Source organism: Rhinoderma darwinii, chromosome 8 (genome assembly GCF_050947455.1).
Source record: "Rhinoderma darwinii isolate aRhiDar2 chromosome 8, aRhiDar2.hap1, whole genome shotgun sequence".
Classification (NCBI taxonomy): domain Eukaryota; kingdom Metazoa; phylum Chordata; class Amphibia; order Anura; family Rhinodermatidae; genus Rhinoderma; species Rhinoderma darwinii.
Window position 1 is genome coordinate 115,830,239 of NC_134694.1, and position 13,051 is coordinate 115,843,289.

Below are 13,051 nucleotides of genomic sequence, written 5' to 3' on the forward strand. Positions count from 1 at the left end.
AGGAGCTGCTGGCGGGTGACTGATAAGAACTATAAGCTGTTTAGGAAAAGAAACATGGCGGAGGGTTTCCATGGTAACGGAGGCCATGGCTGCAGTAACCACTGGTAACGTCTCGGTCGCTGCTATCACCGGTTATTCACGTCTCACATATTTACGTCACCCTAGAACCGTATTCTCCGCTCCCCAGCCTCTTGTACGGCACCGAACTTATACGACCCGCACCCACCATGTTGGCGTACGGAACGACCCCTGATCATACTTCCGTTTCCGGGTCCTCGGGCACCGCCCAGATCCCAGGCAACTGGATTTACAAGCGCAAGGCTTCACTGGGGTCTTTGTGACGTCATTGCGTGCTCAGTGACGTCACAGCGGGTGGTCTTCCAGGATGGCATAAGAAGAAGGCACAGGTGGGTGTATTATCCGTGTCACGTGACTGGTGGAGGGTGAGCGGACACCCAGCGGGGCTGTGGCCCCTGACTTGTTCTCCCGGAGCCGGGCGGGGTGTGCCAGTACTGGACAATGCTCTGCCCGGGACCATTGCTGCATGGAGCCCTGCACCAGTGACCACTGTACAGATAGGAGCCTGTGCTCTAGTAACGGAGAACTACAAGTCCCAGCAATACCAGATGCGGCACCGTCACCGGCATAGAGCAGAGTGGTCCGATTTAAAGTATAGGGGACTATGTAAAATGCAGAGAACATAAGCCCCGCCCTCAAATATTGACCACACCCCATAACAGAGTGCCCCTATAGCGTGCTAGAGGGTACCCTGTAAATCGCGCCCATGTATATTTACTGCTAAAGTGCCCCCATCCACAGTGCCAGCCAGAGGGTGCCCCCATCCACAGTGCCAGCCAGAGGATGCCCCCATCCACAGTGTCAGCCAGAGAGTGCCCCCATCCACAGTGCCAGCCAGAGGGTGCCCCCATCCACAGTGCCAGCCAGAGGGTGCCCCCATCCACAGTGTCAGCCAGAGAGTACCCCCATCCACAGTGCCAGCCAGAGAATGCCCCCATCCACAGTGCCAGCCAGAGAGTGCCCCCATCCACAGTGCCAGCCATAGGGTGCCCCCATCCACAGTGCCAGCCAGAGGGTGCCCCCATCCACAGTGCCAGCCAGTGAGTGCCCCCATCCACAGTGCCAGCCAGTGAGTGCCCCCATCCACAGTGCCAGCCAGTGAGTGCCCCCATCCACAGTGCCAGCCAGTGAGTGCCCCCATCCACAGTGCCAGCCAGAGGGTGCCCCCATCCACAGTGCCAGCCAGTGAGTGCCCCCATCCACAGTGCCAGCCAGTGAGTGCCCCCATCCACAGGGATTACTTCTCAGCAGTGATAAGAGCCTGGACAGTATATAGTTTGGTAGATCAGTGGCTGCGGGGGAGGTTTGTGGGAGACGTGTTTCTTTTTTTCGGAGTCTCGCAGACAATCACGCATTGGTCAGACGGTGTGTGCAGGTCAATGCGCTGGCGATGAGGCGGCCGGTAACGTTTGCAGTTTATTGCAGGTCTTTTAACCAGTGGCGGGCACGAAGCATGGAGGTCGGTGGCATTTCTGAACCATTGTGACAGCTGAGCAGCGTTTCAATGGGAATAGACGTAGCGCGGCGTCACCATTTACACCACAGGGCTGCATTAATGTTGATCTCAGGGTGAGGAGTCGGTTTCTCTCGCTGTTTGGAAACTACAAGTCCCAGTAAACCCTGTGGATGGTAACTTTCTTGTCTAGAGCCAGTATAGACCTGATACATCTCACAGCTGAGGGTTTGTTACTTTTGTACCCAGTGTAGACAATCTTCTATGAGATGAACACATCAGCAACACAAATCTCTCACTCTCTTGTCTTGAGTTTGTTACAATGTATCAGAGCAGGTAAAATGTAACCAAATGTTTAGCTCACAGGAGAATTGTCCAGACTGGATGCAATTGTAGCAAACCACCAGCTGTGAGAGGTATGAGGTCAGAATGGTTTTCAGCCTCCAGACGTTAAGAGGAATGTTCTTATTTACTGACAGCAAGCACAGATCTTAATAATGGCGAGGAATTGAAACACAAAGGCCCACATTTACATCTTACGCCAGTAAAGGAGATAATTGGATTGATTTGAGCCAAATCCAGTAAAAGGCGCACAGCCCGTAAAACAATGTGGCACATTTTTAGCAGTCTGGCAACTAAAAAATGTGCCCGCTATCAGCAAGTCTAGATTTGCAGCAAAATTTCCACCATTTTTGTAATTATTATTTTTTTTTTTTTAATACACGTGTCCTTCTTGCAGAACACGCCAAATTCTCATGACCTTCCAAATTCGGCAAGCGGTGAGAAAAGTCGCAAACTTTTTGCCTAAAACCTGGCGTAAAAGGCATCATGCGGGCCCATGTCTTTTATATTATGGAAAAAAACGTTTAAATGCAGCTCTGATATCTTAGGCTCTGTTCACATCTGCGTTGGGGTTCCGTTGGAGGTTTCCGTCAGAACGGGACCCTGAGCAGATACAAACTGACACCGAGGGAAACCAGAGGTTTCCGTTTCCCTCACTATTGATTTCAATGGCGACGGATCCGGTGCCCTTGGTTTCCGTTTGTCTCTGTTGTGCACCGGATCCGTCGTTTTGCCAGAAGCAATAGCGTAGTCAATTACGGAACGTCAGAACGGGACCCCAACGCAGATGTGAACAGAGCCTTAGCGTTACGCGCAATAACATCTGTAGTCATGGCAACAGGTGACCCTATAACTTCAGACAGACCGCCGTTTAGCTCCACCCCGCTGGCAGTCATGTGGCCTAGCGCTCGCTGTTATCTCAGCTCCCACAATGCACTGCTCTCTGGTAACGGTGGTCCCGAAGAATTCTGAATTTCGCTTTATATGTGAATGGAGAAGAAACTGAGGATCTGTACAAAAGAAAGAAAGTGACGTATTTACAACATTACTCCGTATTTTCTGAAGATTATGACCGGGGCATGTTGTAAGTTTTGGTTCCATACTGGAGCTTCCCTTTAAATCATATTCCGTGCGTTCAAATGGCGATTCGCTAAATAAACAATGTGCAAAAAAATGTCAGGGTCCCCTTCAATCCAAGAAATAAAGTTTAGAGCGTCGGGTTCTGGAAAGTGAGAGACTAACAGGGTGACGTGATGTCAGTGGAGGATCTGGGGGGTGGTAGTCGTTACTGTTGGGGATAATTGTTGCCCGCTTCGTCATTGATGACAACCGGTAACAATAGGGGGAGGGGCTTATTGAGAGGACTCGTGTGCCCATCCGTGGAGAAGTCAGGTGCCCACATAGGAAGGAGCAGGAGACAAGTAAAAGATGTGAACGTTTATTTAGAGGGTTTTCTGTGGGATTTCGTTATCTGGACCAGTTTGGGTGTTGAATCCATTTCTGGGGAAACTTCAGGGAAATTGTGATTCTTGGAAACCCCTTTAGGGTGGATTCCTAATGCGGCAGATCTGAACCCCATTACTGCAGCGCAAAAACCGTGGCAGAAAACCTGTATCTACGGTGTTCCCACAATCGTGGTAGTAAATAGTCACAGTTCTTATTACCATCATTAGAATTGCGGGAAATCTGCGACATAATATACGTTTTTTTCTGTGTTTTTGTAGCGCGGTATTGGTTTGGCAGATATCAGATAGCTGCGGGGGTGGGGTGCTACAGGCTCCCATAAACAGCAGCTAAGCAGATCCTTAGGAAAACATCCGGGCAGCCAAGCATGTTATAAAGAAGCTCCAGAACAGGAGTGACTGGCCATAATTGTAAATGAGGGAATTGTTACTTAAGCGATTCTTTGTTACATGGAGCGGCACCAGCGGCCTGGATTCAGTGTGTGATGTCACTTTGTGATGTCACTAATATTAATTATAATATAACCAGGGCAGATTGGTAACATTCACTGTTTTCCAGTTGCCGCAGTACCATGCACGGCTGAGCTGTCCCGCTATGGAGGTCACTGAAGGACCCCCTTGTGGGGAGAGGCTGCCCACACCCGGCGCAGAGGGTGAGAGAAACATCCATGCGGAGCTGGCCGGACATGGACTGAACCCTACTGACATCAAGAAACCAGCGGAGAACACTGTGGAGGCGAAGAACGAGGGGGAAGTGGAGGAGGAGCTGGACCCCAGGATACAGGTATATACGGCTGTCCATGTCACTTGTTTAATGGGTTTTCCACCATGAGTGGAAGCCTCTGTGACGGGTCAGGGTTCCCCCCAAAAAAAGCTATAGGGGCTCCAGAGCTGTACTTCTATATTCTAGACATTGGTCCCAGCAGTCAGAACCAGCAACAATCGATAGACCTGATCGCTATAATGTATACAGCTGCGCGCCAGAGAGATGTATAAGGCGGCCACTGACCGTAAAGAAATGGAAGGATACCTCCATAATGTCAGGCCCATTTAACCCTAAACGCCCGGAGTAGACGGAGAAAAGCGAGATGTTTGAGAATGTGGAGAAAAGCGAGACGTGGACAGAGCGCGGGTCACCTGACACAGCCCATGATGTTAGGACATGTATACAATGCCGTTGCAGCCACTTATATTCCCATATGTTATATCCCCCGTCACATTGACTTAAATGTAAAGAAAAAAAATACATGGACCACCAGACATAATTCAGTGACTAATAATTGATGACGGTGAAGATCGTCCGGTCCCGCGTACTGGTGGTAAAAGACGGGTATAAGAACTCACAGGTAATGTGACTTGTCCTCGGGCGGCTGAGATGTTACAGTCCCAGGATCCACTCCACACGTCTAGTGTTACGCATGAGGACGTAGTCGTTAAATAACTTTTTCCTGGTCCCAAAATTTAGGGTAACCTCCTCCTAGTCGGGAAGAGTCCTCTACCTTTCACAACACAGGGGGGCGAGGATGTGACATCTGCTGGGGGGGGGGGCGAGGATGTGACATCTGCTGGGGGGGGGGGCGAGGATGTGACATCTGCTGGGGGGGGGGCGAGGATGTGACATCTGCTGGGGGGGGGCGAGGATGTGACATCTGCTAGGGTGGGGGCGAGGATGTGACATCTGCTGGGGGGGGGCACAAAATGGAGCCTCGGCTTTGTTCACCTCTGCGTTGGAGCCCCCATTGCAGTTTCCTTCATATCTGCAGAGAAAAATATTTTCCCGTCAATTGAAGGACATTGCAAAGATCCTCTAATTATAAGTCAATGGATTCATTAGAAGCTGGTGGTATTTCTCATATGACCGATCCGGCAACGGAAACCAGGAAGCAGATGTGAATGGAGCCTTAGAATGGGGGCTATTTCTTTAGCATTACCTCCTCACCCACCTAGACTATTATCATTTGGTACAGATTTTCCCACCAGAGAGATTGATGGCATAGTGGTAGGATATGCCATGGATGTCTGATTGGTGAGGGTCCCCGTGCCTGTATCCCATGATCTCAAGAACAAACGGACCACAGTGCATGGTAAAACATAATGCACCCTAAAAGGGGTTGTCCAGAGTGAGAAAAACATGGCTGTTTAGTTCCAAAAACAGCGCCACACCTGCCCACAGGTTATGTGCGGTACTGCAGCTTAGTTCCATTCACCTAGGAAGAGCGGAGCTGCAATACTAGACACAACCTGCAGGTGTCAGGATAAAACACACTTTCTCTTATTGCCATATAAACTGTATCTCCGTAAAAATACATTTTGGTGGATCGCCCCTCTAAGCATGGCAGGGAGTGTGGAAAGTCCTTTAGAATTTCCTTATGGCCCTTTAAATAGCGTCATTTTATCGTGTGTACAATTGATTTGACCATCCCCCTCCCCCTCTTCCCTGTTTCTTTGTCTCCTCTGCTGATTCACTGTCTTGTGTTCCTCAGGAGGAATTAGAGCGTCTTAACCAGGCGAGCGAGGAGATTAACCAGCTGGAGCTACAGTTGGATGTAAGTGGCGCGCTCCGTCATCCATCCTTCCATTTTATTGTATCAGCCTAAAGAGCCCTGACATTGCACACTGCCCCCTGCAGGATGCCCGCACTGCCTACCGCCGCATACTGACCGAGTCTGCCAGACGCCTAAACTCTTTGACTACTCAACTTGGAGCCTGTATCGAAAAAGCCCGACCGTACTATGAAGCTCGGAGACTGGCCAAGGAGGTAAAACGCGTCCTCTCTGGGGGGTGTTTAATGTGATCAGCGAGAGGCTTGTGTTCAGAGCTGCTGAGCGGAAGGAAAAATGCAAATGAAATATTCATGTGTTCAGTGGAAAAAATGTGCAGCAGGACTGTCAGCGCTGCCGCACCGTAATGACATGTTGTGTGTTTTGGCCCCAGGCGCAGCAGGACACACACAGCGCAGCTCTGCGGTACGAGCGGGCAGTCAGCATGCACGCCGCAGCCCGGGAAATGGTGTTTGTTGCAGAGCAAGGAGTCACCGCTGACAAGAACCGGCTGGACCCGACGTGGCAGGAAATGCTGAACCACGCAACCTGCAAAGTGAGGAGGGGGGCAGCGCAAGGGTCAAATAGAGGGGCACCGAAGTTTCCTATGGAATACACTCAAATCCAAAAGTTTTACCTCCTTAGACACCGCACTCCAGAGATCCCACCCATCATCTTCTAGGCTGCAGCATAAAAGGGGAATTCCCTTCATAGACATTTATGGCAAATTCATAGGATATGCCACAAGTCCCTGATTGATGGGACCCACACCTATCTATAAAATGGGGCCCCAGACCCTGTCCCCCCTGGCGAGGCTGCCGTGGGACTCCCTCCATTCTCTTCTATGGTAGTTACAGAAACAGCCGAGCAAGCGCAGCTACCCCACCAGGCAGGACATGGTTTGAGGACCCCCTTTCTGGAGATAGGTGCAGGTCCCAGAGGAGGGACCTGCACCTATCAGACATTTATGGCATACCCTATCAGTGTGCCATAAATGTCTGTGATGGGAACAAATCTTTATAGCATATGTGCAACTTTGCAACCAATGAAGCAACTTTGAAAATAGTCTTGATTAAAAATATGCTGCCGTTCTGTGTATACAGCTCCTATGCAGACTTCTGTGCAGCAGGTTGCTCCATGGTTACACACTACAAACAAACCCGGTTTGTAATCTGATCCTTGTGAGCACTGTAGAGGCCTCTGAGGTCAGCGCTGTTCACACACAGCAGGTTATATATTATCTGTTGTGCATTATGTCCAAGAAATTGTATCCTGCACAGCCACGTCAATGTGAGAGGGAGGAGGGAGGAGATCCCGGCATTGAAGGGTGAGAACAGGAAACGCCGCTGAGCTCTGAACCTGCAGCTCCACCAGCAGGAATCTCAGAGAAGGTGCACATATTACTGTGTCCAACCATTGCTTCCGAGCCTAGGAGATGCTGGTTGTGATAGTTAGCACACAGGGGGAGTATTACTTATTCAGAGTCCCTGGTGGCTACTAACACAATGTGATCCTGGGACATGATTCACCTACAGCATAGAAGATCAGGGTGAGTGGCGATCTCTGAAAAGACGGCTCTGAGGTATGTAACGGGGGGTATAGAGTGTCATGACCCCTGAATTTTCTGTTACCTTTGTAGATTTTAGTTTTTTTCTGTTTTGATTTTGAACTTATTCGAACCATTTGTCCCCTGGTAACAGGTGAACGAGGCGGAGGAGGAGCGGCTGCGCAGTGAATACGAGCACCAGAGAGTCACTCGTCAGTGCCACGAAGCTGAAGCCAAAGTTCAGACCTTGCAGAAGAGCTTGAAACGCGTCATCTTAAAGAGTCGGCCATACTTTGAACTGAAGGTGCAATTCAACACTGTGTTAGAGGTGAGTGATGCTCCGCCGCCGCGTCTCTTACGGTGGGACGGAGGCTTTTTCAAAACCCAAAGTCCAGAAACTGAGCGTTCTATAAAATACAGCTACAAAAAGTATAAGCTCTGGATCTCATTAAGACCAGGATGTCGTTTTGATGCAGTATCATTGTGTTACAAGTTTGCAACTTTCTAATATACTTTGTTTTAATTCTTCACAAGATCTCTGCTTGCTGTAAGTAAATAAAAACCTTTCCTGATTCTGTCCAACTTATACAGGTGAGTGGCTTGTGACAGTGTATCAGAGTTCTCTCGTGTAATGAGCCACGCAGCTGTGTTAGTTGGACATTATCAGGACTTGTGTTTAGCCTTTGGATGTAAACAAGAATATTCCATTCCCTGAAAGCAAGCACAAATGGGTCTGTTGCCTGAGTTACCCTATAGGCAGCGCCTTGTATTTCCATTCCGGCACAGTATTATGTTTATAGAATCAGGGTTTTAGTGTACCGATCATAACTTTTTTTTGCATAAATCGATAATACAGGAGAATAGGCGAAAGGTCGTCTGCCTCACTTTTCAGGAGCCTGTAGTCCCCCTTACCCTGCATGTAGGATCTCTGTAAATACTCAGCCCCCCAAAAATCCATATGAAATAATACAGAAAATAGAAGACAGGGAGGAGGGGGATGCAGCTGCAGTCCCTTACTCAGTGTGTCAATGAAACCGGATAAGGGCCGAGCAGCAAGAGGAGACATGTGATTGGTTCAGAGTACACAGCCCAGCTCTGACATCACATCAGAAGGAGCCGTCCACTAAGGTGCATTTACAGGAGGGTAGGGGGACCCATAGCAGATACACAACTGTCTGCAGTACATGTAATACAGCTGCGGGAGGGGGGAGGGGATACTGATATATATATATATATATATATACACACACACACACACTTTCAGCATTTTTCTGTTTTTGTTATAAGCCGGTTCCTCCCCCGTTCTTCAGGAGCTGCTGTAGCTTTGTGTTAGACTGAACCCCTCGACTCTGCGTCTTGTGGTCAGGACACGGTCATCCGCGTTCTGCTTTCCTGAGAGGTGGGCTCAGACAAATAGAGCAGATCGCCCGGGGTCTCGTGGGTGATGTCGTTTTTTTTCATGGCTGGCAGTAAAACTGCTCAGACTCCAATGCTCGCCGACTAGGGTGAAAATGCATTTTACCCACTGAGCCACAAAGCCGTTTTACGTCCCCTGCCGATTATAACATTTATTTAAAGGGGGTCGTCCAGTCTCCTATTAATAAAGCTCAATCGCTGTAGCATGAAGACTTCTGCAGCTTTCTTTACATTTCAAGGTATCTGCTTGCTGTCAGTGAATGGAAACATTCTTATTTACATTTAAAAGCTTAAATCCTCACAGACTCAGTACTTTTCACACAGCTGAAGTTTGTTACAGTGTATCAGTGAGATTTGTGATGTTGCATTGGCATGATAAAAAAAAATCTCAGAAGTGCAAGCAGGACTAGGTCAGGGCAGAAGTTGATAAGGAATGGTTGATGAAGCGGAGAAAGGGTTAATTCTGCTGATTCCAGTTCCGGTCCTCTATATCTTGCAGGAGCACAAGGCCCGGGTCACCTCTCTGGAAGGAAAAGTGTCCAAGGCAAAGCTGAGATATTCCGGGACACTGCGTAATTTGGAGCTGATAAGCGAGGAGATCCATGCCCGACGCACACATGGGCCCCTTTTAACACTTAGGGCCCCACCTCTTGGAGCTGAAGCCCCTACCTCTTTGACAGATGGGGAGGTGGGCCCACCGTCAGACACTGTGTCCCTCCTCAGCCTGCAGACCATCGCATCGGACCTGCAGAAAAGCGATTCTGTGGAGCACTTGAGGGGTTTGAGCGACCTGAACAGCTTGGACGGGCGAGACACAGACCCGGAGGACGAAGAGAACAGCACAGGTCGAGAGCGAGGAGGGGGGAGAGCAAGTGTAGGAATGTTCAGACACAACAGGAGCGTGAGTCTGTGAGCCGGTGTGGGGGAGGGGGGCTGGGGTTAGGTCTAAAACGCAGATAACATTGAAGCGAACTAGTGCATCGAGCTTTAAGGGGGTGACGCAGCTAGAAAAGAAGGGGCTCTTCATATATCATGCGGTTTATTGGTGGACTAAGCACTAACAAGGGAGGTACCGGCACCACCGCGATGCTCTGCAGGCCGCAAAACGACTGACTAAGGGAAGAGACCCGACATGCCGGAATCTAATCCATTGACATTTTCCAGCAGAACGCTTCTAGGTAAGTATTTGTAGCCGGAACAGGAGGACGTTTCTTCCGCATTGAGGACATAGGCAGATGACGGAGTATTGTCCTACGAGGACTGCGACAGTTCAGGACGACGCGTTTCGCTGCTATGAGAACTGTCTCTGTTTGATGCAGCACTATGTCACACTCAATAAATATGTTGTGGTGTCTCTGTGTCTGGAAAGTGATGAGACCTCCGAGCTTGTCCTGTGGTCGCCGTCATATGTAGGGTATGTGCACACGATAACGTCAATTACGGATGAAATTATGGAGCTGTTTTCAGGAGAAAACCTGAATTTCAGACATAATTGCTCGTACTCGCGTTTTGAGAGGCGTCCATTATGGACGTAATTTGGAGCTGTTCTTCATTGACGTCAATGAAAAACGGCTCAAGTTACGTCCCAAGAAGTTTCCTGCACTTCATTGCCGAGGCTGTTATTTTACGCGCCGTCTTTTGACAGCGACGCGTAAAATGACAGGTCGTCGGCATAGAACATCGTAAAGCCCATTGAAAGTAATGGGCAGATGTTTGCCGACGTATTGGAGACGTTTTTTCAGACGTAATTCGAGGCGTAAAACGCCTCCATTACGTCTGAAAATAGGTTGTGTGAACCCAGCCTGAGGGGCTTTCCGTCCATAAGTTCTACTATCATGGGACAACCCCCTTTAAAGGAATTGTCCATGATTAGAAAAACATGGCTGCTTTCTTCCAAAAAACAGCACCACACCTGTCTGCAGGTTGTGTGTGGTATTGTAGATCAGCCCCATTAATCTCAATGGAGCCAAGCTGCAAGTTACAGGCCCAAAGCCTGAAGAAAAATTCAGTGTTGTCATGGAGACCGGGTGTGGATTTGGATCTATGTCATTAACATCCTGCACACGACCGCGGTTCAGGTGAACGGCACTCCTGCCCTCATAGATATTTATGGTGCTGGGACTCAATGACTCCTCACGGAACTGCTGTTTCGTACTGAACAATATGAGACAGTACAGAGAGCAGGAGGCCGAGACTCCTCATCATAAAATGTCTACGATGCCAGGAGTCCCGTTCACCTGTAACGCGGTCGGGCTGGGAAATCCGGCCGGGACACAGACCGTTTATCACGGCCCGAACTCTGTCGTGGGCAGGAGATGTTACTGGCCTGTACGCGGGCAGGTCCGTGTCTGCACATGTGTGGACTTGAATCCACGCGAGGTTTCCATGGTAACTTCACCTGACAGAAATCAGAACAGAACATAGACTCAGTAGTGCAGCCTCAGGCGTTGGGCCTGTAATTTCAAGTGATCAGATCTCCGCAGAGAAGATATTAAAAAATTGAGATTTCACACTGGTAATTACATTAAAGGGACTACAGTTATTTTTTTTTAATATTTGGTCTCAATGTTATTACAAAGATTATACCAAACAACTAAAGGACTGGGCCCATCTTACAACCAAGCGCAATGTGCTCCGGAGTGTCGGCTCCGGAGTGTCGGCTCCGTGCTGGCTGCATGAAGTGGTGTCACTGGTCCCAGGATGGAGATAGATCCAGCGCGACAGTACAAGCCACAATTTATAGCTCATACACCCTGGCAGCGTTCAGTAAGGGGCATCTGTAAAGTCAAGGACTTCATGTATTGAAACTCTAAAGCTTTAATTTAAAGGGGTTGTCCACTTTCAGCAAATTCAAGTAATTTTTTTGTATAATTAAAAGTTATACAATTTTCCAATATACTTTCTGTATTAACCCGTTGCCGCAGAATCACGTACATGCACGGCATAGAGTGCAGCCATTCTGCCTTGCATGTACGTGAAGGAGATCGACAGCCGGGCTCCCGTTGCAACGTCTAGGATTGGAGAAACCTCCAATCCCGGCCATTCAACACCTTAAATGCCGCAGTCCATAGCAACCGCGACATTTAAGTTGTTTGACAGAGGGAGGGAGCTCTGTCACCCATCGGCGGCCCTGGGATGCAACAGCCGACACGTTGCCATGGCAGCCTGGGGCCTAACAAAGGTCCCCAGGCCTGCCCTGGCTGTATGCCTATTGGACAATTGTATGGTAAAGTAAAAAAAAAAAACAGTTAAATAAAGTTTATTAAAAAAAAAAGATTACAGTAAAAATGTAAATAAAACCACTTTTTTTTTCCATAAAGTGGTTTTATTTACTAGAAGTGCAAAAAACACACACACACACACGGTATCGCCACGATCGTAACGGCCCGAGTAATAAAGTTAAGTCATTAAGGAAAAACAATGTATAAAGTCAATGTATAATAATAATAATATAAGGTCTTTTACGCACTTTTTGCTTTGCTGAAGCTTGCAGAATCGTGATTGCAGCTCTGGAGTATAACTCCTTCACAATGCTGCAGGCTTCAGACATCCAAACAACGAGCCAATAGTCATACACATTCATATACAGAGGGGTTCATAGAGATAAAGACACGTTGGTACAAAATAACGGAGAACGTTATAAACAGGTAGAATTAGGAAACGTTCACACAGGCTGTTTTGAGCCGTTTTTGGGGCCGTAAACGCCCCGAAAAACAGCTAAAAATATCGGGGCTGAACACCTCCAAACATCTGCCCATTCATTTTAATGGGAGAAACGGAATTCCGTTCCCACGGGGCGTTTTTTACGAAGCCGTTTTTAAAAACGGCCACGTAAAAAAACACCTCGTAAAAAGAAGCGCATGTCACTTCTTGAGCTGTTTTTGGAGGCATTTTTCATTGACTAAATAGATAAACAGCTCCAGAAACGGACAGAAAAAACACGAGTTGCTTAAAAAATGGCTGAAAATCAGAGGCTGTTTTCCCTTGAACAGCTCCGTATTTTCAGCCGTTTTTTGTCAAGCGTGTGAACAGAGCCTTAAAGTAAATACTGTCAAATTCCTTTAATCCGGCATCAATGTGACCTGATAAGTGTTGGATTATTGGACCTTCATAGAAAATGCTATAAAATTCACTTCTAAGAGTAGACTGAACGCCACTTCGTGTTCACACAGAGTTTTTTGACGCGGAAACCGCGCCAAAAAGCTAGTCAAAA

At 48.3% G+C, this 13,051-nt stretch overlaps 1 protein-coding gene across 3 annotated transcripts; it reads left to right on the top strand.

Moving 5' to 3' along the window:
• Positions 1-120: 120 nt before the first annotated feature.
• Positions 121-10,192, top strand: SH3BP5L (SH3 binding domain protein 5 like). Of its 3 annotated transcripts, none has more exons than XM_075836552.1 (7): positions 121-407; positions 3,896-4,120; positions 5,820-5,882; positions 5,966-6,094; positions 6,271-6,432; positions 7,577-7,750; positions 9,338-10,192. In XM_075836552.1, exons 2-7 carry the CDS (start codon positions 3,932-3,934, stop codon positions 9,749-9,751), a joined length of 1,131 nt encoding a protein of 376 aa, XP_075692667.1. In that variant the 5' UTR covers positions 121-407; positions 3,896-3,931; the 3' UTR covers positions 9,752-10,192. The 3 variants fall into 3 exon arrangements, with proteins under 3 accessions (XP_075692667.1, XP_075692669.1, XP_075692668.1); XM_075836554.1 differs by lacking the exon at positions 121-407 and adding an exon at positions 449-1,647; XM_075836553.1 differs by lacking the exon at positions 121-407 and adding an exon at positions 2,535-2,957.
• Positions 10,193-13,051: the final 2,859 nt, after the last annotated feature.